The following is a 24709-nucleotide window of genomic DNA, read 5'->3' on the forward strand; positions in this document are numbered from 1 at the left end:
CAGATCGTACCCTAAAGCCTGCAGTACAAGCATTGGAACATTGGCAATTTCTCATGCGAAAGCGCACGCCATTATCCACATTACAAAGTAGAGAATTATTTGTGGACATCAAAACGGCACTACCTTTACCAAGAGCAATCTGCGCCTCCAGAGACTCCCAAGATAAGTCGAACTTTCCTACCAGCGTTCTCTTTACCATGTTTTTGGCTGCAGTGGTACTGTTCTCCAGTTATCCCTGAGCGAACACTATCCGTCTTCCATCTACGAGAGAGAGTATCCCAAGGGACTCTGTTTGTTTTCACTGGTCGTGGCCGAAACCGTCTCGCTGAAAAATCTGTTGACCATTGAGATTTACTAGGTGGTCTTCAATCTGAATACGACCATATCGGCTATTATCTTGGTAATTTGAATTGCCTCCGAGTCCAGGGCTTACCAGTGCCTTCAGTTATTTGTTGAAGTCGTCGATATCACACAACTCATTGCTGTTTCGGTCAAGTTACTGACGTATTTATTCGCAGATGATTTTCCACTAGAAATCTCCAATTCTTCCACCGATCCTTCATACCAATCCTCTCAAAGGTCATAGCACTCCTTCACGAGTCATCTTCTACGATAAATAATCCAACCCAAATGCCAGAATACAATACGGAGCTCACAACGAAGATCAGATGGTTCCCTAGGTACTTACCTTAGAGTATGGCAATACACTTCTGGGGCCGAAACAAAAGATGTTACAACATAAGAAGCGAAGCGAAAACAATGGCAGTTGAACCAGTTTCTAACTGTCGTCCCGGAGGAGCTATGCCAAAGGCGGGCTTTCAAATGATTTGAAGAACAATGTGGTATGTTTGCCTCGGCCGTCTACTCTTTTCTATCATGTCTATAACTAACGTGTTTTTGCCTCGACAGTCCAATACTGCTCTCCGATCAAACCTCGAATCCTACGCAATCGAAAGCCCCAAATATCCACCAAAGTCATTGATGCTATATACAACCACATCCATAATCCAACCCATATTCTCGTCAATCCAACGAAATTCCATTCAGCAACTCGCTATGCTCCGTCTAAGAAAAACTCCACATCGTACAAAACTCCTTTTGAAGTAGATCAAATCCCCTCCTTCTTCACATTCGGCGGCCACCAAATCATCGGCGGAAACATCAACTCCTCCCCATACCCCTCATACACCTCCCACCCCAACGTCTTATACGTCTTCATCCCCTCCTCACTCGCCTCCAAATACGCCGGAATCCCCAACTCCGCACACCTATCCATCCCATACCTCACACACATCGTCGCCGCCCCCCGCCTCCTATACTCTGGATCCACGCACATGTAGCACAGCAGCGCAAACGGCCTTCCCTTCATGATCCTTCTCCGCAGAGCAATCTCCGGCTCCATGGTATCCAGGACAAGCTTCCTCTTCGCCGGATCCTCCACCCACTCCATGCGCAAAATGTAGTTTTCCACATTGTACTCCTCCTCAGTCCTCTCGCGGTCCCAAACGAACCACTCCGCGAACCCAACAATCTTTTCCTCTCCGGTAGTGGGATCTGTATACACGCACTTCACACCCGGCGACACTGAAGGGTATTTTTCAAGATGCTCCTTGTAACCACGCAAATGCCGCTCCGCGTTCAGCCTCCTCGTCTCCTCCGAATCAGGCCCTCCTCCAATAATGTCGAAATTGGGAAATGGCCCAAAGGCATTGAGGATGAGCTGCATACATCGCGGCATGTCCTCTTCTCGAGCAGGCTCGACACGGAATTGTCCTGGTGTGGATGGCATGGCTGTGTACTTTCTTCGCTGGACTCGAAATAGAATATCTTGAGTTTTACTGATCCCGCGAAGCCGTCGTAAAAACATGCTCATCAATTGTATGTTATACGCTATGGGTTCTTATAGGATTTTTATATAGAGCATCCAATACCTAATACTCCATTGCTGCTGAACACTGCTATTCGTCGGTAAGTTTCGCGCAAAGGATGCAGCCATAAGTGGGACGGACAGTGACTCCTCGCCGACGAGGCACCAATTTGTGATTGGCCCCAGATCAACTAGTCTTGGCCTCAATAAATGGTTCTGGCTAGGAAGAGTAGCATAACCCGTGATAGTGTCGCAGCAACGGAATTTCGGCACGGACTGTCGCAAAAGTTCCCTAGATGAAGAACATTCTTTTTTAACAATAGTCGGCACGTGTAAATTACGACCGCTGAGCAACATACAACAACCACAAGCAGCCATGCACAAGTTCAACAAAGGCAAGCGAAACAATATCCCCATCTAAATGCGCCGATATATTCTTCTCTATCTGTAATAATAGAGCAGCTATATATGCCAGTCCCCTTGCCATACAATCTCTTAACAGCTCGCTGGATACACCTACGGCTGCTACTTGCAAAAGGCTCCAAATCCAAATCAAGACTCCATGCATCGGAACGAGGAAAAAAAAATCCAAGTTGCCTAACGAGTGATGGAGGTACACAGGAAAGGAAATATGGAGAGAAGAGACACCCAAGGAAACTCCAGTAATGATTGAACATCCGCCGCTGCCCCAAGTCCAACGCGACAGGCAAACGAACGGTAACGACTGGAAAAGAAATTCAAGAAGTACAAAGAAAGAGAAGGAGATACAGAGTATCAGAGACATGGGAAAACAAAAGATAAGAGTACATAGGAAAAAAAGAAACAAGCCAAGAGAAATCCAGCTCCAGACATAATTTTATAATAGCAAATCGTTTTATGACCAGCGCAAATTCTTCATGACGAGAATTTCTGTTGCCGCTGTGCGCAAAGCCAGGCTTTTCATGGACAAAAGGAAAACATTATCGAAAGTAAGGAAGAGTTGAGAAGGAAAAAGGAAATAAAGTATAGGAAAGAAGTAGCACAACAGACAAATGCACACATCACAAAGTATGAGGCAATCACACGCAAACAAAGCACGGCATCAATTTTTGTTAGGGGAATCATAAAATCAAGCACGTAATCAAATTTGACTGGTGACAGTTCCCCAGAGAACTGAAATCTCCAACGCCGGTCGTGATTTGAGACTCAAGAAAATGGGGGGTGCATAGTGTCGTGTCAAAGCGCAGAGCAATGGTAATTTCAACGTGAGAAAAAATGACAAAAGACGACGTGCCCGAACGACGCAAATCAGTCCAACGCCCCAATGTTGCCCCAGGTCAGCCCATCAATCGGCTGTGAATAAGAAGAAAGGAGAGCATCAAATGAGAGTCGACAAAACCTTGTCCAGATCCCCGAGGCTGGTCAGAGCGACCAGCCGTCTCAATAGTGTCCGGCCGTCTCTTCAAACTTTACTACGCAAAATCAGCGGTCAGCCTCTCTGTGGTCTGTCTCCCAATGCGAGTCTTTCAATGTTCATTTCCTACCTGAGGGGGGACGGCGGGACCTGGGGGTCCTGAGGGGCCTTGGGGGCCCGGAGTAGGACCGCCAAAGTGGTGAGGGCCACCATATGGGTTAGGACCGGGGCCACCGTGAGCAGGACCGGGCATGCCCATGTAGTGAGGCGGAGGAGGAGCAGGGCGGTAGGGAGTGCCGACTCCAGAGTTGTTCTGAGATCGGCCCCAGCTGAGTCGCACTCGAGAGTTGCCAATGGGGTAGCCCTGCATCTGGTTGATGGCCATCTCGGCGGCGTGGCGGTGGACAAACTGGACGAAGCCGCAGCCCTTGCCAGGGGGGATCTTGACGTAGGTGATTTCTCCGAATCCCTGGAAGAAAGATCGAAGTTCGTCCTCCGTGACATAACCAGAAAGGCCGCCGACAAAAACAGTTGTGTTGTTGGGGTCGGTGAACTGGTTCATCTGAGTAGCTGGGTTGAAGCCGCCACCAGCACCGGCATTGCCGCCGTAGGGAAATCCTTGGACTCCTCCCCACATCTGCTGCTGAGGCATACCGCCGCCCATCATCGGACCGCCCTGGTGTCCGTGACCAAAGCCGTGGTTGCCACTGTAATACGAGATGGTCATGTTAGAGTCGGGTATTCTCAGTTTTAACTAGAGGACGGAGGAGTTGTCGAGCGTGTGTAGGTATAAGTGAAGAGTTGGGGCAAAGGAAAGAAGGGGGCTGGCAAAATGCGTGCACAAAAAGTTTTGGGCTGGTGCAACTTACCGATTCTTGGGAGTGGCAGTCGAGATCCTCATAGGACGGTTGCCGCAGTAGACTCCCTGCATTTCGACAAGAGCACGCTGTTGGTCGTTTTCGTCGGAGAAGCGCACGAAGCCGTAGCCGCGGCTCTGACCCGACATGGCATCCGTCATGATCTTGGCCGACTTGCACGAAGGGAAGCGAGCCTGGAAGAGAGAGACCAGAACATACTCGTTGACCTCGGGGCCGAGATCACCGACAAAGATGCTGTACTCGGGGCCGCGATCGTCGCTATCGTTGGTAGACATTAGAAACCAAATATTCAGCAGGAGCGAGAGTGATGATTAAAATTTCAAGGCAAGACAAGAAAAGCGTCAGGAGGAAAAAAAAATTAGGTGGCAAGACGCAAAAGTGCAATGGAGGAAGCCGTAACAGGGAGAGAAACAAAAATGAGGCAAGGCAGAAGCGGCAGATCGAAACTCTGCCTGAAGGTGGTGAAAAGGTAAATCCGAGGCGCCACGGTTACTGCCGCAAAAATGCGCATGTAGCGGAGAGGTACATGAGAAGCTGCAGTGGGGGAGGTACAAGCACAAGTACCTGCGCAAGGGGGAGAGAAAAGGTAGGGCAAGGCTGAGCACTGCAGAATTTCAAACAAAAACAAGCATCAGACGGACTTACCGTCGGTCAACCAGACCGCCGCCAGACGCCCAGTTCAGCTTGAATTGGCGGGAGCTGTTGGGCACAGGCGTTCCATTGAGGCCAAGCGCCTTGGTAGCGGCGTCGGGAGTTGCGAACTCAACGAAGCAGTATCCGGCGTTTCTGAGAGGGGAGAGCAGAGTCAGTTGAGTGGTCATGCATATCATGCGATTTAAGTCGATTGCTGTAATTCCTTCCCTTGTGCTAGGGAGACGAAAGACAACAAGCAATAGAGACCTTACCCAGAGTTCTTGTCGCGAATCACCTTGACGTTAACAGTTTCGCCAGCGGAGGAAAGGAAAACGCCCTTGATAAAGTTCTCGTCCATCCATGGTTCGAGCTCTCCCATCCTATTCCTCTTGTTAATCACACATGACTCGCCGCATGCTAAGTGGTTGCGTTATATCTTACCAAAGGGTGGTCTTGGCCTGATCCTGAGTAGGACCAGCGGGAGGAGGCACAGCCGACATGTCGGTGGCGGGAGGGGTTCCGTTTTGAAAAGCCATTGGACTGGCAGCAGAGATGCCGTTAGACGGAGCACCAGGAAAAGAGGAGTTCAGATCCATACTAGTCTATAATGTCTCATCAGCACAACAGTTCAAGATATTTTGCAGCAAACTATTTCTCTAGAAATAAGAGGAAGAAGAGGGATAGAGCAATGTGTCCTATGGCGTGCCAGCTAAAACGCTATTTCGCCTTGACTCATTATCTCGTACACCCGATCTGAGACGAGCGCCACCGGCTACTTAGCTCGGTGATTTTTGGGTGCGTGTAGATGTACATGCACAAGGCGAAGGGAACTTCAGACTCGGCAAGAGGGTTTTGTGAACGAGTAAGAGGCGAGACCACTTGGCCCATGATGGTCACGTTCAAGCTTAGGAACGTATACGCCTGGCTCGCGGAACCATGAGGGGGCATAAGGGAAAGAAATCGAAGACGTACCAATTACTTTATGCTTTTAGGAAACCAAAGTGTAATCTGCTTCAAGCTCGATTATAAACAGGCTTTCAGACTTTCGTTCCTTGCCGAAGAATGCTCAAAGACTACACAAAAACAAACAGTCAACACTATGCACCGTATTATCGTAGAAGCACAGTCAGCCACTAACCTAAATAGAAGCGAAATGGAGGTGACGTTCGAATCGAATGCGAAGATCGACAGCGAAGCAATAGAAGACCGATATAGAGTCTTGCTAAAGGGATTCCAAAGGAAAAAAAAGTGTCCGTATGAATAAGAGATTCTCAATACGCCGTCACGCCGCGTTCAAGATGGCAAGGGGACAAATGCGATGCTTGAGGCGGATAATGACCTTCTTTAGGATGGAGTCGAAAGATGATATCGTGGACCGATCGTATGTTCTACCGAAAATCCTAAAGGAGTGTGGTAAAACAGTTGGAACGCTCTCGAAATCAAGAAGAACCTAGATAGAGCGGTTAGCATTCAACGATGCAGGTGCAAGATTCTAGCAGCTGGCTGTGTAATGTGTGTGTAATGACAACAAAAAGGCCCCGACCCCGTGTGATGCGCAAAATGCCTGCCGAGATGCCTAAACCAACGAAGTGGCACATTCTCAGTAAGCCCTCTTTCAGCTTTCTCGTCCTTTTCTCCGGATGGTCCAGATATGATGCAAATAATGATCGTCAAGGTTTCGGCAGTGCGTATCTATTGGCTTTAAACTTCGGATTCAGGTGCGCCGCAAAGCTCAATGGTTGTAAGTTCGTGTAGTCATAGAACAAGGTATAGTCAGAGTATTCCAGGCGAGTATAAACCAGGCGCAGCGCAGGCTATGTTCCATATCCATCAAATTGTGAGATTGGCCGTGTTATTAGCCATCAAGCCATCCGGGAAAGTATTGCGCTCGTAATGGAAGACCGATTTGGTGGTGACAAACGGCCAAGGCACCAATCGCATGCCAACACACTCCACACTCGAGAATATCCGTCCAGTCGAGGACAACGCCTTAGTCTACCAATACCGAAATATTCGTTTCTCCGCGATCCGAGATAAGGGACTCTCGATGCGCTGGCGGTATTTGTTGGGCACGAAATTGCAATGCAGCTGTTCGCAGCACGAGCAGCCAACATCCACAACACCGAACTTGCAGCCCTGCCGAATATTTTTTCTCAACGACATCGACGTCGACAGACTCAAATGAACCCAACAAGTAATCGCATCCATCGGCTCGCCATGATTCGCAACGCCCTTCCGGTCTCTCTCGTATCGATTATCGTCCTTGATATTTCGGATGCCGCAATCACATGGTAGACCCGGCGAAGTGGGGTGAAATCGGATGGAGATCGTGCATCGCCCCGCGAGACGCCGAAGTGCTCCCGGAAGAGAAAATCCCGTGGCCACGATGAATCATGACGCTTTGCGAAAAGAGTCGGCCGATGCGACGCTCATGATTTGGACGCGATAGAGCAGTTGAGAGTTCGGGGCAGGGCCGAATGGCGACGGCGCAAGGCGGAAATACGACGCCGCATTTCGCCGCATGTGCCACGGCTGCGAATGTGAGGGCGCAACCACGGTGCAGTAACAGTATTGACTTGATCGATCGATTGCGTCGCCGAGTCGGCCGGGTCTCCAAGCGCATAAGTCTTGACCACTTGCTTCGGCCTCGGTCCATGTCGAGATTGGCGAGTGCGTCGCCGCGGCTCCAGAGGCGACGTCCAATTCGAGTTTCGATCCATCGTTCCGCGCGCAAAACCACACGCTATTCGAGCCGGGGCACGGACAAGAGGGGAAAAATTTCACACGAACAAGAAAAAATAAAAATGCAACGAGGCAGTCGGGAAACGTGCAACTTACTTTTAGGCGCCGGCAAAAACAACCGTAACTCTCTCAGCCGATAGTCCGAAACACGCGCAAGGGAAGAACCGTAGCAGCCGTGACGAGAAAAAAAGAGATGAAAGAGGAAGAATGTGTGATGGAAGAAAAGAGTCAGTCGCGGGACGCCGTGCGGCAGACGAAGCGGGCGAGCTTTTTTTTTTCTCTCTCCCTTGTCCGAGCTGGTGCTTGCTAACTGGCCCTCTTTGTTGGACACACACTTGTCTGCTCACACACTGTTGAGTCTGCACAGCCTGGACCGGGTCGCGCGGGGATTAGTTACCTTAGGCGAGGGCAAGGTCGAATAATCGACCAGGATCCAGCCAGGGGGGGCGTGTGTGTATTGCTGTGTGAGACGTCGATGTGGGCGCTGCCTTTTTGGCGGCCACAGGCGATCTCTTGCTCGATCTCGGGCCCGTTGGTTGGCCAAGCTGGCTTCAAAGGGCGCTGAAACAGCCCACAAGGTCAAAATTCCACCCACACGGACGAGAAACCAGATGGTACGAGGCGCTCGTAGCTGTTGCTGCTGGCGCTGCCGGAGCTCTTGTGGGAGAGGGGTCGCACCAGAGATGACGCTGCTGCTGCTCAAGGAAGCGTTGCTGTGCTATCGCTCGAGATGTTCCTTTTGCTGCAGTTGCAATGAAACAGCAAGAGGCAAGGGATGGTAATGGGGGACGAGGAGCAGCGGTAGGGATATATCAGACAGCCAAGAAAAAGAGGTACTTTGCAGCAATATTGGCCAAACAGATGCCGGAAATTGTCAGATCTCTAGACAACGGAGCGCAAAGATGATGGAGCGAGACACACAACCAATCAATCAAATCACACGGCGATGAATCAATCAATTCCTGTGTACTTCGCAGACGACAACAAACGGAAAGAGTAAATAACGCTGTGGAAGAAACAGAAGAAGGGAAGGAAAGGCGAAGAGGGAACGACGAGCACGCGTTGTATTATTATTCACTTGCTGCCTGCCGCCGTTCTCAGCAATTGAGGCCCCAAAGCCCTCTCGTCCTGCTGCGAAACTCTGTGGCCTGTGCCAGATTTGAGCGAAGCCATTGATGGCTTGTTCTTTGACTTCCAGGGCGTGTACCGAGCAAGACGCGCGTGGCGCCATGGTGGAAGTTCCTTGTCTGGCTGAGGACGGCGAATAGGCTCAGGCAATTCAACTGGCCCAAGACTCTCTCGCCTGGCAAAAACCGGGGACCCAAGGGGAGAAAAAAGAGCCAGTTCTTTGAGGATGGGCGCCACAAAGACAAGCCGGTTCTTGTTAGAATGTTGGTGGCGCATCTCCAAGCTCAACAAGGCCCCCAATGTACCTGCCAGGTATACTTCGGATGTGGTCTCGTGCGTTTCGCTTTATAGGTGTCAAAGAAAGAATATTTGCGGCTTTGTTAGCAGGCAGCAAACCCGGCAGAGCAAACCGCTATCGAGACGATTCTTCCTGAAATTGTCAAACCCAATAACGTTGCTTGTCACTTCTGCTCTTGTCCTTTGACTATAAGCAGCATCGAGAAGACTCCGCTCTGTCAGACCGCGGAGATGTATTCCGGTGACTCGGAAGCTACGAAATTTTCAACTATTTGCCGCAGCATACCGTTCAAAAGAGTACCTTTCTAGTTATGCCTTTTACACGGCTCGGTCATGGAGCATGCGGCAGCTCGCACCGTCATCTTTCACGGAGCATCTACTGTCTTCCTCAGTGCCAAAGCCACGAAAGCGTCTCCGCCCAAGAGCCGGAAACATCTGCTCTTTGATACGCGGGCTGCAGTAAAACACACTGTCCCCATACCGTGCCATTGCCCTGGTGGGCCAAAACGCTCAGAAGCTTCCAGCGGACTGTCCGACGGCGTGTCGCTAGTTGCCAACGTCGGCTCCATTCTCAGGTTCGTTGTATTCCTAGTGCACGTTTCCATGTGGCGATTTAAACAGTGCACTCAAAGACTTCTTGACATCTCGCCGTTTGCGGCTCTGACTGGCTGGAGGACATGGCACTTGTTAGTGGACCTGCGTCTTGCGTAGCAACATTTGGAAGCCGAAAGAAAGGCAAGACACAAACAAGGAGAGGCACCTACGGAACCGGCAAAGTCATGCTGGATCCGATTATGCAGGTCACAGGTGGGGGAGGCAGTCCTAGCTGTGTTTCTTTCATAGCTGCCAGATCGACGCAAGGCAGCTCAGAGTACTTACAATGATGAAACAGTTCGATCATAGACCATGAGCTCGTCTACTAGGTACCTACTACCAGACGGCTCAAAGACGCTATGACAGATACCGCAGATGCAGGGCACAATTGTGCTATCCGATGCCGACATCTCTAATGAAGAGACACAACCCTGCGTTTGGTGGCCGGGACAAGCAGATGGCCATCAATGCAGATGTCTCAGCCCGCCATGCCTGATTGATGGTAAACAAATTGTTTTGTCTCAACGCAATTTATCAAGGAGCGACCCAGAGCAACACTACAGGCCAATCTCATAGGTGAAGTCCCAGCCACAGGGTCTTGGATGGCTCACCCGCGTCTCAATATTGTAACGCGACAGGACGGCCTATGTAACTTGGAGCGAATCAGATCAGTCCCTGCGTGCGGATGCGTGAAAAGTGACCCTTGAGAGACGAGATGATAATACCTTCTTGATAATAGAGGTCAACAATAGTGCTAGTATTTCATTCACTATTTTTATCTCTTGTAACTAACTACCGTATCTTCTTTGCCTTGTTTTACCCCTGGTGCCTGCAGCCATGATGGCGATGCTACTGTAAACCACCACACACCTTATTTTCGGTACGTACCGATCGTCACAACATCATCAGACCAGAAGAAAAAAGCAACGTGTCTTTCAACGTTCTTCCATCCTTCTACTTCATATTGCTACCAGACCGCATTTCCTACCGAGACAAGCACAAGCATTAGGCAAAAAGATACACTATTGTTTGCGCCGGATGGCCCTAGCGATGCTACACAAAGACAAATGCAGCGGCCAACAAGCGCATTGTGATGCCAGGTCACATCTCCCACGCATGCCAGACGCGCACAGAGAAAGGTTGATGTGGCTCTTAGATTTTGGCCCTGGCAAAAGCTGCTGCGTCCCGGGCCAATCCTAGTTAATGCGCCGGCCATGGCATTGTCGTTTGCGCTGAGACTGCCGTCGCAATTCGCGACAAATGCGATCACCAGGTGTCTTAAAACTTACATGCACACGGGAGCATCTGTCCTATCAGCAACGCCCCTGCATGATTACGTGCCTCGAAAAGCTGACAAGGGAGAGTGCATGCAGAAAGTTACAAAGGAAAGCAGTACAGGTACTCATCGCTCCGTCAGGGCATTGCTGATCGCACCTCTGACAAGCCAAAGCTCCTACATCTCCGTGATTCACAACGAGGCCTTCCAGGCAAAAGCTCTCAAAGGTCTGTCCAAAGAGGCCCGTCCTGCCATGTGGTATTCAGCCTGTGCATCCCGCCTATGGATGGATCTTGTTTCTGACCCGTCACGATCGTACAGGGCACCACTTCTACCCCTCCTCACCCCCGGCTTCTCAGCACGCCAAAGAGACCACCCCCTCCCTTGTCCGCCTACCTCGAACCGCAGGGCTTTGGTGGACTTTGGTTGGGGAGCGGCATCGACGAGTGGCGCTCCTGCACAACACCCTCTGTCCAAGGCCCCCCAATGGGGGACGTTTCCAGGTATCTGGATGGCCGCTGGTGGGTTAACCTTGTGAGAAGAGGTGTTGGGCTGGTGCGTGTTCGACATGGGAGCTCGTTGTCTCCTGCAGCAGTTTGGAGTATGATTGCAGAGTGCTACCTCGTAAAGGCCAGGTTTATCCCTCCACGAGGGCACAGCTTCAGCCAGTCAGCTTCAACAATTCGACAAAGGTTCAAGCGCTTCCCCTCCCATCGCCAGGGCGAGTTAGATCGTTCTAACGCCGTCTCTATGACAAGCATAATCAAGGACGAGCAGGTTGCAAAGCTCTGCATCCATCAGGTATCTTACTGTACTTCCCAAGTGATGCAAGCAGGGGTAGAAGAAGAAGAAGAAAAACAAAGAAGAGCTCGTTGCATACCTGTACGATTACAGTACGGCCCGCGAAACCTAGGCCGAGCATTGTCAGCGGATTAGCAGCGGTTTTGCAGCTTTGTTCCTTCGTCGCATGGATCTTCCACCACAACCCCTGCCATCCCTTCTCACCCATATCCAGCTGAAAGGTCACCCCCCTCGCCTTGAGCGGCCTGGCAACGCATCTTGTCAGCTCTGGATGTTATTTAAAGTCACCGCTCTTCTTGCTTGTCGCCGCCCTTTGACGGGCAACAACACGGGTCGTTGGACCATTAGCTGGCCTCAGAGCTTCCCCGACATGCAGAGAAAATGATGGACAGAACACAAGGCAGCCACCATCTCGCATCATCCCTAGACGGCATGGTGGTAAATGCAGCTTTTTTTTTCAATCAGAATGGTGAGGCGTGTCTCTATACACTGCGGGGCTTCATGACCTAATGAATGTTAGTTTGGCAAAAGCTTTTCATACACCACCGCATCGTGAACTCGGCCACCGTGGGTCGTTTGGGACAGACCAATGTTCATTGGGCCATCACTTGCGTAACTGGCGACCATCGTGGGTCTCGGCATCCAATGACCACCAAATCCTGCCCTACGCACGCAAGTTTTTCATCATCAGCTTACCTGACCGGCCCATGCACAATGCATATGATAGAGTCTACTGCAATGCTGGCTATTTGACGGCGAAGGAAGTTTATGCTTGGTTCGTATAAGCTCGACTCTAGAGTGCGAAGATGGTAGACTACTTCCAATCACAAAGGTAGGGAAAAAATTCGCCTCCAGAAGTTGACACGGTCGGCCGTCGAGGCGCCGCCGCACTAAACCGCCGCGCTTCTTTGCCATCACTTTTAGCCCCCCGATTGTTCCGCTGTTATGTCGGAACCGGGGCTCACAGGATGATGGCCGACATAGGCCGCCGATTCGGAGTTTGAAGACTCGGGTTTCCCTATTGGTGATTTATGCTTTGAGGGTTTTATCACATTGTGCCTGTGAGAAGTATTCCACCGTAGCTCAACAGAAGGGTATGTCACATCTCTCTGTGAAGAAGGAGACAATGGCATCCTCGTTTGCAACAGTACTTTTTAGGAATACTGGTCTATCGATCTCTTGCTTGCTTATAATTTGGTCATTGAATCATTGTGTATCATTGTCACATCCTAGTCAGCAGCATAGGACATCCTCCTGAGAGAACAAAGTGGGAATAAGTCAGCAACCAAGTGAATGGAAACTGATTGATACACAAGACCATGTACATTCAGCCGTAATTCCATTCTTTTTATATCAAAAGCATGCCAGTCATGCTCTTCAAAGCAGTAGTGCCTAGGTCTAGTGGCCTTTATGTCGGTGCTACTCCGCACGCCATTAAGTTGACAGGATTGGCTCGGGAGATCGGGCAGATCTAATAGCAACCCTGGATGGCTGTGGCTTGTGTCAGCGCATCCAACAGCGTGCTCGACGACGATAACTACAGTTTGCATGCCATGGTATCGATATTTCTCTAGATATCAGCCGTAGAAAATCATTACAGCAAAACATATTCGCCTCTTATATGCCAGAGCTCGATAGGAAGCTTGCTCCTAATCTCACGTGGCCATTCACAGAGCGCATGACTGCTTAGTCATTGTTTACTATGGGCATTACGCCAGTGTGCTGGCCTAAAGTGATGATGCACTGATGGAAGCCTCAAGCTTCGACCCAAGCAAAACTTCCCTCACTATCTCTGCACATTTCATCCACAACCTTTTTTCTTACCATCACACAACATTCCACACACATCTTGCATCACCAAAACTTTATTTTTCTATCAGCCTGAGTCGTGATAGTATCCCTACTACTCTCCTTCTATTGTTGGGCACCGGTATTTCCCTGCACTAGCCGCTGGTCCGGCCCAGCACCACTCCTCCAGATATCTCCAACCATGACAACCGTGACTCCAGAGCAGCGAGAGCTGCAGCTAGTAGAAAGCGTCGAGTTTAGAATTCTCACCGTTGCCAATGATGAGGATAAGCTCACCGACCTCCTGGGGCGCTATTTAGCCCCCATCATTCTCAAGGCACAGAGCCCCAACGCTGCCGTCAGAAACAAGGTAAAGACTTCTCTACCCACCTATCTTCCACACGAAAGTTCCATTTGTTAACGCTTCTCAGGTCATCACACTATTGAGTCGGCTGAGAACATTCATCCAGCCTCCAAGGTACTGTCGTGTTTCCGTACTTTTGTGCGTAACAAGTAGAAACCAGATTACTAACTGTAGATAGTGTCATCCTACCTGTCAAGGCACTGCTTGAACAGTACAAATCAACTGACAGTGCCATCATCAAGCAGCTGGATTTGCCACTCATCCAGCACAGTCTTGGTCGTCTTGATGAAGACGATAGACGGGACTTGATTCCCATCGCACTCAAAGGTTGCTCCAAGGATGAAGGCCAACCAAGAGCTGCCAGCTTTTTCAACATCATTCTTCAACTCCTGATTGATGTCCGCATTCCGTCACGCGGAAGCAAAGAAGACGAGACTCTTCGAGCTTCCATTGGTTTGGAAGATCCTGCTGATGCAAAATATCTCGCCAAGATGCTCTCTCTTTTTCTACGCCTACGTCCCCCAACCCCCAGCCGGACGGTGGCTGAATCAAACCCAACCTTCTCAGAAGATGAAAGCAAAGTCTTCTCTGTTGAAGGTCCTGGAACTGATAAAATCTTCCAAAACATCTCACAGGTAAAGGCTAAGGCTGTTTCATTCTTAGCCAGTGCTGCCTTTACCGATGAAGAAAAGTTCCTTCCTGCCCTATACGCCTCGTCCAGCCCCGACACCAGAGTGGCATCTCTAGCAGAAGAGATTATCAAACGGACTTCAGTCTCCCTAGAACAGGAAGACTTAGTGAAGAGGCTGTTTGAGGCCCACTCTCGGCTTCCTGCTGCCTATCGCACACGGATTCTGAATCTGCTTGCCAAATCGACCATTGCATCAACAATGTCACAGAGCATTATGAATGTGGTGAATCTTGACTTTTTGCCAAGTTTCACACAAGATTCTTCGACAGATGCGCTTAAACCATCAAGCACGCTAGAGAAGACAAAGCTACACAAGGCTCTTTTCCAGTTTCTATCCTGGGTTGCTCAAGTTGGCCCAACAAATAAAGACTTCTCGATTGGACCAAATCTTATTAAGAGCATGCAAAGCTACATCGAGTCCCAAGGGTGGCCTGTTCCTGTGCAGCAAATAACACACGATGAAGTTCAGCTTCGCTCGCGAGGTTATGAAACTATTGGCATGCTTGCGCGGTCCGCCGATATGCCTTTCAAAGAGCGGATTGCTCTAGCTGCTTGGCTCTTCCAATCCTTGTCAGAAGACCCAACAAACGAGGCCGTGGTCAACATTGACGGAGCGCTTTCAAGTCTCACAGCAAATATCCCTGAGCATATTGCTGACGAAGATCTCGAATTGAGGAATATGCTCCTCAAATACATGTCTCTCTCTGAAAAGGCACCTGCTGTACGAAGCACTCGACATGCAGTTGTCAAATGGGCCAATGAATGTCTATCATTCACAAACATTGATGCTCGATGGATCAATTTTATGGCTGTCGCTGGTCGCCATCAGGAGAGGAGTGATGTGATTGAGCAAGGGCAAAAAGGTCTGGATCCATGGACCTACGCCGCTCATAGAGATGTAGCTCCTGTCATGCCTGACTGGCGACTGATGGTTTTCAAATACTTCAAGACTGACCCCGATCTTGCACCTCCTGCCGACTATGAGCCTGGCCCTGGAGTAACAGCGCTGCCTAATGACAGTATCTTTGACAATTTCAGAGGGTCCAACATCAATGCTTTTGCTCTGATCATCCAGTATTGCAAGCATATGATATTTCTCGCGGCACTGCCCGAGTTCGAGGTGCAGCCCGACTGGATGCAGACGCTTAACGCACAAATAAAGACCAACATCAAAACTAGGGAGAAGATTCAAGAATACTTGCGATACGTCGACCTTTCTTATCTCAGCATCTACCTCAATGCATGTCTTGTTGGCGCTTTTCTCGAGGATGCTCCCATCACAGAAGAGTGTCTTCGCTGCTTTGTCGACATCGCGTCTCTTTCTCCCAGAGTCATTGTCGGAGACTTCACCAAACACAGAGTTACCAATCTGCTCCCTCTTATTAAATCTAATAAGAGTGAGATACGGGACTTGAGCGCGAGAGCCCTGGGTATCTTGGCGGCTCATCCAGCAATGGACATTGATGACGTTCAAAACTGGGGTATGACTCTCAATGCTTTGTTTGAGAAGGCCACGACGGCGGTTGGTCCAGATCTCAATGCTGCAGAAGGAGCCCTCGCCGCCTATGGACATCTTTGCTCTCGATCTGTCTTATACAACCACGCATCTGTGGCTGAGTGGAAGTATCCGCTTCAAATCCTCGTCGAGGAGAATGTTGCAGGATCTCTATTTGATGCAGCCGTCGAAGCTTTTACCCATCTTTGGCTAGCAAAACTTTCCATCCCTCCAAAAGACGGAGTCACTTCTCTTGACAAGATCATCAAAAGGCTGTCCAAGAAGGCCAAAAAGGGAAATGAGAAGGCGATTATTGGTCTTGGGATGCTGGCCGCCAGTATACCAGACGCTGAACTTCCAGATTCACCTGCTTCGTGGCCAGAAGGCCCAGTTGGTACCATCTTGACGGAGCTGTTTGCTCTTCATGAAACCAAGCGGGTGGAGGTCCATTTCACCGTCGGTGAGGCCATAACCATTGCAATCGCTCGCTGGGACTCGGACTATGTGAAACTCATGGTGGATGTCGAGTATCGGACCCGCGACTTCCAAAACAAACGCCGGGAATCGCTGCTTACAAGCATTCTGGACAAACTCTTCGAGGACTGCAAAGCAACCAAGCCATCTCTTCTGAAGGCCTCCGGTATTTGGCTTTTCTGTATCTTACAATACTGTTCAGATCTCCACGAAGTAAATTCTCGCCTCCGACAGGCACAAGCCGCATTTATGCGCCTTCTGCCCTCGAGGGATGAGTTGGTTCAAGAGACTGCTTCGCGTGGCCTTAGTCTGGTCCACGAACGCGGAGATGAGCAGCTCAGGGCAGCTCTGGTGAAAGATCTTGTAGCTGCATTTACAGGATCGGCGCAACTCAAGGTGGATGGAGATACCGAGTTATTTGAACCTGGAGCATTGCCGACCGGCGAGGGTAGCTCGATTTCTTCGTACAAGGACATTGTCAGCCTCGCAAACGAAGTTGGTGACCAGGGACTTGTCTACAAGTTCATGGCTCTAGCAGCCAATGCAACTGAATGGTCCACTAGATCAGCCTTTGGCCGCTTTGGTCTCACTAACATCCTCTCAGATGCTGAAGTCGACCCTAAGATATATCCAAAGCTCTACCGATATCGATTTGATCCGAATACCAATGTCCAACGATCCATGAACGAGATCTGGAAAGCTTTGGTGAAGGATCCAAAGACGGTGATGGACGTTCACTTTGACGCCATCATGGAGGAGCTGCTGAAGAGCATACTCGGCCGAGAATGGAGAATGAGAGAAGCCAGCTGCGCAGCCATTTCTGAGCTATTGACCGGCGTTCCGTTCGAACGGTATGAGAAATTCTACAGCGATATCTGGGCAAAGGCAGTAAAGGTCTTTGACGATGTGAAGGGAAGTGTCCGAGAGGCAGCTTTCAGGCTCTGCAGAAGCCTATCCAATACTCTTGCCAGACAGCTCGAAGAGGGAACTCACGAAGCATCAGCCAATGCTATGATGCAAAAAGCATTGCCCTTCTTGTTGTCAGACAAGGCTGCAGAGAGCTCAGTTCAAGAGGTGCAAGTCTTTGCCATCATCACCCTCATCAAGATTGCGCGACACGGTGGTAAACATTTGAAGCCATTTATCCCAGAGGTGATCCCGAAGCTTCTCGGTCTTCTAAGCACCATCGAGCCTGACCGCATCAATTACTACTATCAGCAAGTTGGGGAGGATAGCCGAGAGAAGATTGATAAGATACGATCCCAAATGGTTAACCAATCCCCCATCTCCGAAGCTATCGACAACATCCTGCGGTTCGTTGACGAAGACGTGATGGTTGAGTTGGCCCCGCGCCTCGAGGCAACTATCAAAACTGCGATTGGAATGCCAACCAAGATTGGCTGCAGCAGGGTCCTGACGACCCTCTTTACTCGTCATACAAACGAGATCAAGTCTGTTTCTACTCAATTTTTGGAACTACTTGGCAAGCAAGTTCTAGACAAGAACGATGAAGTTAGCCAAGCTTATGCTCGCGCATCTGCATACATTATGAGAGTCGTCTCCGACAGCGCCAAGCAACGCTTTTCGGAGCGCATGCTGAATCTTTACCTGCAGTCGGAAGATGAAGTCCGTCGCCAGAAGGTTTCAGACGTCATTGTTTCTCTCGCCAAGATATCTCCCGATCACTTCACCACTCAAGAGACAATCCTGTTGCCATTTGCTTATCTTGGATCTCACGATGTTGATGACTACACCAGCAAAGTATTCCGAGAGGTGTGGGATCAACATTCTGGCAGCAGTCGAACTGTCGTTCGCTATGTACCAGAGATTGTCAGCCTTGTTGAGCGTTGTTTGGCCACCACCCAATGGGCGCTTCGACACACCGGTGCTTTCACAGTTGCCGCCATGGTCACAGATGTAGCCAGCGCGAGCGATACCACGGGTGCGATTTCTGAAGCCAACTTGAAAGCCATATGGCCCGTCTTTGAAAAGGCTCTCGCTCTCAAGACTTTCCCAGGGAAGGAGAAGCTGTTGGAAGCATTCCCTGAGTTTATCGAGAAGGGCCAGTCTCTGTGGAGATACAACGCTGATATTGCAGCCCTGATGAAGAAGATTGTTCTCCGCGAAGCAAAGCGAAACAATGATGACTACCGTGTTCATGCTTTCCGCTGCCTGTGGAGATTTGCGAAAGCAGTAGATAGTGTTGACCTTTTGCAAGACATCGTGGACATTGTGTCTCCTTACTTGGAAGATCTCAAAGATGACAACAAGATGGATGTGGACTCCAAGGAAGAAACTGTGATCAACACTGCGAAGAATGGACTCGAAGCTGTGGCACGCGGATACAGTCGCTTGTCAGATAGACGAGCATATGCCGTTGCCAGCCAAGTCATCAAGGCCCTTGAGCCTTATCTTTCCAGCCCCAAATTCAATGCGATCAAACGAGAGGTTTGGTACGAATCTGTCATCGATCTAATGAAAGATCTTGCGGCATCCGAGCCCCCCGCAGACTCGACATCACTGGATAAGGACGGTGTTTTGCAGGGATATCTCGGCAGCCTCGATGTGGACAAGGCTGAAGTCGGGGTTGAGTCCCAGAGATTGAAGAGAGTGGAGGCAGTTTCCGCAACTCTCAAGGCTTACACCAGTGGCGTCTTTGGGAAGTCAGATGTACAAATGGACGAATTCGAAGCTGCTGTGGTGAAAGCCAAGGAGGAAGAACGTGTTCCGGAAGTGCAGAGGGGTTGGCAGAGAGTGTTGACGGAATTACAGGAGGCGCGTGGTTGAGAAATCGGATGTCATGTATAAACAGTGAATTATTTGCTTCTATCTAGCTAACAATATTGCTGCGAGATTATAGTTTTGGTCGTCCTCATGATTTACTGAGGCTCATAGGCAAATAGTTCCTATTATGGCAGATGGCCACTCAATGAATGAATCATGTTCATGAAATCAAGTGACTACAGTGATGTTAACAGTATAGCTAGTCTATTCTTTACTACTAAACGAGTAATTATGATTTGATAGTGATAGTTTGCACGGTTCATGGCTGAAAGTGACTCGACCTTCTACTTACTAGTTCGTAGCTTTACTTCGTCACTCGGCAACATGCCCTCTATAATTCTAAACGTTGCTGAAGAACTAAATCGAATTGCCTGCGTCAGCAATGCCACAAACAAAGTATCACAAAGAATCATGGAGCTCGTCTGCGGCGATGCGGGGATTTGGGTACAAGATTGGAGGACCTTAGAGGTACAGCTTCAAGAGCTACAGCACTTTAGCCCCACCAAACCAGCCGCGGGGTCATTTCCGACTGAGCTCATCAAATATCGAAGGACAGACAGATCGACATCCAAACTCAATTCAAATCTCACAACAACCCTCGAGGACACCTCTGCCAAAATGTTGATCAAAGAGAGCTACGCGGATGTGCAGACCAAGGTGGATGGAAAGGAGACGACGATGCGTACGTATCTACCTGTCCCTACATAATAGCTAGGCGAGTTGTCAATCATTGTGAGCACTGCGAGTAACACGGCGCATGTACAGGCATCTTCCTCTTCCACCCTACCATTCCACAGTATCCCGATGCGTAAGTCGAAATTTGTTTGTTCTATGTGTGGCTCGTTTACTGAACAATACCTTACGCAGGCGATTCCCGGGTGTTGCCGTCTTCTCGGAGATCTACCAAGGTAAAGTAGCTGTCATATACAGCAGCCCAACCTCATCATGATTGATTTGACCGTTCCCTGTTGACACGCCAAAAGTGACGGGACCGGTTGCCCGGTTCGCACGACAGATTGCCGGCCAAGGATACATAGTAGCTGCCCCTTCGTCCTACCATGACTTCACCGGCCCAGAGCCCTTGGCCTACGACGTTGAAGGAACCGATAAGGGCAATGCCTGGAAAATCGAAAAGGTATCGAAATGATCCGTTGCGTTGCTTCTTAGCATCGAGTCGGTAAATATGCTGATATAGACTGCTAGACGCTGGCATCTTACGACGAAGATTCGTACAAGACGGTTGACTACCTGTTGAGCTTGCCTACCTGCACCGGAAGGATTGGGACAACCGGAATGTGCCTAGGAGGTCACTTGGCACTTCGCGCTGCGGTAAGAAAAGGAATTCAGATTCTCATGCACCAGTTTTGGAGTTGACAAATCTCCGTGTTCGTCTAGCTTGACCCTCGTGTGAGCGCCTCAGTCAACTACTTCGCAACCGACGTCCACAGCCGAACCCTCGGCCCCTATGAAGCCGCCAACACCTCCGAGGACGCACCACCAAACAGCGACCATACGCTGGATAGGCTGAGCGAGGTCAAGGGAGAAGTCGCCATGATCTTCGGCATCAAGGATACTCACGTCCCGGATAAAGGTAGGGACTTGATTCGCAAGAAGCTCCGGAATGCGGGCGTCGTGTTTAGCTTTTACGAGTTTGCGTGGGCTCAGCATGCGTTTATTCGGGATGAACTTAGTAAGGGGCGGTATGATCCGGCTATTACGAAGGTTTGTTTTGAGGTGTTGTTGGAGTTGTTTGGGAGGGCGCTTAAGACGGATTTGGGGGTGAAGGATGGGCGGCCGGAGGAGGTGGAGCATGTTTGTTGAAAGGAACGAGGGATATGGTGTAGCATGAATGGGCTGGCTACCAAGTCTAATCTTTTCATGGTTGAAGAGTAGAGCCGTAGTGTAGTCTTACTATGGTCGAAGCATAGAGGCATAGTCTCATCGCTCTGCGGACGTCTCGATCATAGTACAAAGCGTGCTCGGCTACTACTTCAGAGATTGTGAAAAATCAACTAAATCATCTGTATACCAAATTGATCACATCAGGGCCTGTGACCAAAAGCTACCAACTTCGATCATAACAGGCTAGGGACTTTTATAGCGGCACAGATATTCTGGGTTTCGTCGTATTGCAGTGAGATTTCGTCTTGGATTTGGTGAACGTGGCCAACGATAAAAACTTGCTACATTTTACGGATTCCCAGCTAATTCCTTATGTGTTGATGAATCACTCATCGCATCGAAAATTGTCTCTTTATTTAACGTGACATATCACATCACAGAACAACCTTGAATGATGCATCTATTCACAGAGAATGAAAAAAAGCAAAAGCCCAATGCTGCCTGTCCAGCTGCAGGGTAAGTCACCCGCATCGATTAGCATCTGACGTCTGGCGGGCGGCGCTAGGAATGATCCGGCTGATGGATTGATTGTTCCGGTGATTGGGTACAAAGCTCTCGCCTGTTCAGGTACCCGCCCGCAAGAGATGCCGCAGGAAGTACCTGCACAGTCGATGGCGGGGTGGTGCTCCAACTGTTCAGTGTTGCGTCATGCCCGCGGTGCCTGTGGCGTTCAGTAACAGTAACCGACTTTAGGTGCTGAAACTGCTTTATCAGTGGGTGGTGATGTGCTGAACTTGAACCTCTCCATACACGCAAACTCTACACTGTCCACCCACATCCTCACCTCAGCATTTAGAGATCCATACCTCTCTCTCTTCCACCCCTCGATATCTTTTATCGGTTCCTCTGCCGGCTGTACCTCGAGTCCAACGGCAGTTTCATATCGAGTCTGATTCAGCCAGGCGGCCAGTGTGGGGCACCATCTACTAAGTCGAATCTGACCGGCATTTCTTGCAGCTTCTCAGATCCCGTTGAAGTGCGACCCAATCACCGCCAGTCAAGCGTCTCTTCACGAGCACGACCCGACAAGATACACCGAGGGATCTGCTTAAAGAAGGCAGCAGACACAACTCCCACCAGCTGCCCCTGCAGCCAACGAACCACCAAACAACCGGGGGGGCTTTGACCAGCCATGGACGAGAGCATTCACCACTTCGTTAGCATCACCGGGGCAAACCTCGATGTGGCTCGGGGCTTCCTGGAGATAACAGGCGGCGACTACCAGCGTGCCATCGAGCTGTACTTTGAGAGTCCAGATCTCGTTGGAGCCGGTGTGTCCCATGGCACCCCTCCCGCCGCCTCAACATCTCGCCCTGCCCCTGCGTCTAGGAGAGCCAATATCGGCAGAGAAGACGCTAGCGGGGTGATTCACATTAGCGATGACGACGACAACGACTACGACGATATGGACGCGGACGATTTTGACGATCACGACGAAGATGAGCGAGCTGCTGTTGCGCAAGCTGCAGCGCTGGCTCAAGAGGAGGAAGATGCTGCTATGGCTAAGCGTCTACAAGCAGAAATGTACCAGGAAACGGGAAATGCTGGTGGTGATATTAGGGCACCTATTGCTAGGACAACAGAAACACTTGTTGCCCCGGATTCCACTTGGTCGGAGGAAGAAAGCTCAGCTATTCTGGAGCAACTTAGGAGGAGACGCCAGATGCCTCGTAAGTCCCCCCGGAAGCAAAAGATAGGCAAGGAAACTCAAAAGAGACTAACCACCTTGTGATAGCCCCAGGTAGAGGCCCCTTTGGTCATCGGATATGGGGCGATGACGGGGCCCGGCCTGAGCCCGCGTCTGGGAACGGCGCACCATCCGCTCATGCTAGACGCCTGGAGGACCTATTCCGACCGCCCTACGAGCTGATGTATCGCATATCATGGGACGAGGCTCGCACATTGGGTAAAGAAGATAAGAAGTGGATCATGGTCAACCTGCAAGACATGAGCGACTTCAATTGCCAAATGCTTAATCGAGACATCTGGAAGGATCGAGCTGTTCAAGACTTGGTGAAGGAGAACTTCATCTTCATGCAGCTGGATAAAGATTATCCTGACGCGGAGGAATACATCACATTCTATTTCCCTAATCAGGGCCATGAAAATCCAGACAACTACCCCCATGTGTCGATTGTCGATCCTCGGACGGGTGAGCAGGTCAAGGTCTGGAGCGGAAAGCCATTCCCCAGCGCTGTTGAGTTCCACGCCGAAGTAGCCGAGTTTTTGGACAGATACAGTCTCGCCGCAAACAGCAAGAACCCCGTCGCTAGAACGGCGGCTCGGAAGCCCCAGGTCATTGATGTGGACCGTATGACAGAGGAGGAGATGCTGGAGATGGCTCTGAAAAATAGCCTGGCGGGGGCTGAGGCCAGTGGCTCGGGCTCGGGATCAACACCGAGCGTCCATGATCCCGATGCGCTGACCAAGGAGCCTCAGCAATCAGGCGATCAGGAAGCACAGAGTCCGTTTGACCAGATCTCAAGCACAAATCCCCACACCGAGCCCGCCAACAATCCTGCCACGACAACGCGTATCCAGTTTCGACACCCAGACGGACGTGTTATCCGGCGGTTCAACCTACAGGATGACGTTCGTACGATGTATGAATGGCTCAAAGCAGAGCCCTTGGAGGGCAAGGCAGATGTCAAGTTTGAGCTGAAGAGAATGCCCCAAGGCCAAGATTTGATCGAGCTTCTCGATTCCACCATTGAAGAGGCGGGCTTGAAGCAAGGAACAGTGATGATAGAATTCGTTACGGACGAGTAATGACACTGGGGCAGGCTCTTTTCCTTTTTTCACATTGCATGACGAATGACGACATACGTGATGCCGGAGCGCGACATGTCTCTTGATCAACGCCTGTTGGGCGTAGCCAGGATGGCGATGAGGACATCTGCTTGATATAGACAACATGGGATATTAATACCCATTATGGGCGAACCGGTCTTATGACGATTGGCTTTGGTTTATTTGCTGCTGCTATACGGGAGGGAACCACTGTTTACAGTCGGGTGAGGAACTTGTGTGCTACGAAGCGGCTATGGCGGATTTAGTTGCAGGGACTGGGCATGTATGTGCTTTGCCCCTCTCAAGGCCTCCTCGTTTCATTGTTTTTTCTTATTTCTCTACAGTCTAGGTAGTTTTCCTTTTATCCCTTGGAGGCGCCAACCGGCGTCGTGCTTTTGCTAGTACAGGCAGGTAGACAATGCAAGTGCTTTGACACAACATCAGTGAGCTTTCTTGGACGGCCCGTGATTGGCCCAGTATCCATCCCTTTGACTTCCATCGTGACGCTGTAGAACCACGGCCGTATTATTGAGTTTGTTAGTGTCTGGCCGTGTCTGCGATGGGTGTTGCCCCGCAGAACCCCTCGAAACAACGGCGTTGGTGGGAAGATAAACAATAGGCGGCTGGCTAGTGGATTTGTTTTGGCGATGACGATCTTTTTGTTTGGGGCAAAGTTACATGTAGCCTTTTGGATGAGTTTCGAGTGTAATTGCACTGACTCTTGCATGCAGCTACCTGGTACATGTAGATATATGAACTGTTAGTCGATCAATCTATGCACAAGCGCAGTCGAGTCGCCAATGTGACGTCGT

General features: G+C 50.1%; 8 protein-coding genes across 8 annotated transcripts; 6 read left to right on the forward strand and 2 right to left on the reverse strand.

Moving 5' to 3' along the window:
* Positions 1 to 1108: 1108 nt before the first annotated feature.
* On the reverse strand, positions 1109 to 1789 carry M431DRAFT_482749 (hypothetical protein; the record flags this gene model as incomplete). Its single annotated transcript, XM_024916064.1, has 1 exon — positions 1109 to 1789. One exon carries the CDS (start codon positions 1787 to 1789, stop codon positions 1109 to 1111), a length of 681 nt encoding a protein of 226 aa, XP_024773574.1.
* A 1583-nt stretch (positions 1790 to 3372) lies between these two features.
* Positions 3373 to 5367, reverse strand: M431DRAFT_495853 (hypothetical protein; the record flags this gene model as incomplete). Its single annotated transcript, XM_024917424.1, has 5 exons — positions 3373 to 3967; positions 4130 to 4396; positions 4784 to 4924; positions 5044 to 5151; positions 5213 to 5367. The coding sequence occupies 5 exons, from the start codon at positions 5365 to 5367 to the stop codon at positions 3373 to 3375; spliced, it is 1266 nt and encodes a 421-aa protein (XP_024773575.1).
* Positions 5368 to 6006: 639 nt separating this feature from the next.
* M431DRAFT_86970 (hypothetical protein) lies at positions 6007 to 6225 on the forward strand (the record flags this gene model as incomplete). The annotated part of the gene is made up of 1 exon (XM_024923745.1): positions 6007 to 6225. A coding segment is annotated over one exon (219 nt), but the record flags the coding sequence as incomplete, so codon positions are not given.
* Positions 6226 to 7067: 842 nt separating this feature from the next.
* M431DRAFT_446078 (hypothetical protein) lies at positions 7068 to 7889 on the forward strand. The gene has a single exon (XM_024915233.1). The coding sequence runs from the start codon at positions 7249 to 7251 to the stop codon at positions 7651 to 7653; it is 405 nt and encodes a 134-aa protein (XP_024773577.1). The 5' UTR covers positions 7068 to 7248; the 3' UTR covers positions 7654 to 7889.
* Positions 7890 to 10427: 2538 nt separating this feature from the next.
* M431DRAFT_446454 (hypothetical protein) lies at positions 10428 to 11701 on the forward strand. Its single transcript, XM_024915234.1, has 2 exons — positions 10428 to 11500; positions 11567 to 11701. The coding sequence occupies exon 1, from the start codon at positions 10747 to 10749 to the stop codon at positions 11344 to 11346; it is 600 nt and encodes a 199-aa protein (XP_024773578.1). The 5' UTR covers positions 10428 to 10746; the 3' UTR covers positions 11347 to 11500; positions 11567 to 11701.
* A 1898-nt stretch (positions 11702 to 13599) lies between these two features.
* On the forward strand, positions 13600 to 19208 carry M431DRAFT_87148 (hypothetical protein; the record flags this gene model as incomplete). Its single annotated transcript, XM_024923766.1, has 3 exons — positions 13600 to 13767; positions 13829 to 13875; positions 13940 to 19208. The coding sequence occupies 3 exons, from the start codon at positions 13600 to 13602 to the stop codon at positions 19206 to 19208; spliced, it is 5484 nt and encodes a 1827-aa protein (XP_024773579.1).
* A 509-nt stretch (positions 19209 to 19717) lies between these two features.
* M431DRAFT_144745 (hypothetical protein) lies at positions 19718 to 21310 on the forward strand. Its single transcript, XM_024912684.1, has 6 exons — positions 19718 to 19887; positions 19971 to 20013; positions 20073 to 20113; positions 20189 to 20340; positions 20409 to 20534; positions 20601 to 21310. Exons 1-6 carry the CDS (start codon positions 19824 to 19826, stop codon positions 21024 to 21026), a joined length of 852 nt encoding a protein of 283 aa, XP_024773580.1. The 5' UTR covers positions 19718 to 19823; the 3' UTR covers positions 21027 to 21310.
* A 487-nt stretch (positions 21311 to 21797) lies between these two features.
* M431DRAFT_144750 (hypothetical protein) lies at positions 21798 to 24362 on the forward strand. Its single transcript, XM_024912685.1, has 2 exons — positions 21798 to 22777; positions 22843 to 24362. Exons 1-2 carry the CDS (start codon positions 22240 to 22242, stop codon positions 23874 to 23876), a joined length of 1572 nt encoding a protein of 523 aa, XP_024773581.1. The 5' UTR covers positions 21798 to 22239; the 3' UTR covers positions 23877 to 24362.
* Positions 24363 to 24709: the final 347 nt, after the last annotated feature.

Source organism: Trichoderma harzianum, assembly GCF_003025095.1.
Source record: "Trichoderma harzianum CBS 226.95 unplaced genomic scaffold M431scaffold_7, whole genome shotgun sequence".
Classification (NCBI taxonomy): Eukaryota; Fungi; Ascomycota; class Sordariomycetes; order Hypocreales; family Hypocreaceae; genus Trichoderma; species Trichoderma harzianum.

Excerpts from the sequence above, each read along its gene's own strand:
- M431DRAFT_446078 (XM_024915233.1), top strand. The coding sequence starts at position 7,249 with ATGGCGACGGCGCAAGGCGGAAATACGACGCCGCATTTCGCCGCATGT.
- M431DRAFT_446454 (XM_024915234.1), top strand. The coding sequence starts at position 10,747 with ATGGCATTGTCGTTTGCGCTGAGACTGCCGTCGCAATTCGCGACAAAT.
- M431DRAFT_144745 (XM_024912684.1), top strand. The coding sequence starts at position 19,824 with ATGTTGATCAAAGAGAGCTACGCGGATGTGCAGACCAAGGTGGATGGA. Across the intron at positions 19,888-19,970 it reads TGGAAAGGAGACGACGATGC|GCATCTTCCTCTTCCACCCT; the intron begins GTACGTATCTAC and ends GCGCATGTACAG. Across the intron at positions 20,341-20,408 it reads ATGCCTGGAAAATCGAAAAG|ACGCTGGCATCTTACGACGA; the intron begins GTATCGAAATGA and ends ATAGACTGCTAG.
- M431DRAFT_144750 (XM_024912685.1), top strand. The coding sequence starts at position 22,240 with ATGGACGAGAGCATTCACCACTTCGTTAGCATCACCGGGGCAAACCTC. Across the intron at positions 22,778-22,842 it reads GAGGAGACGCCAGATGCCTC|CCCCAGGTAGAGGCCCCTTT; the intron begins GTAAGTCCCCCC and ends ACCTTGTGATAG.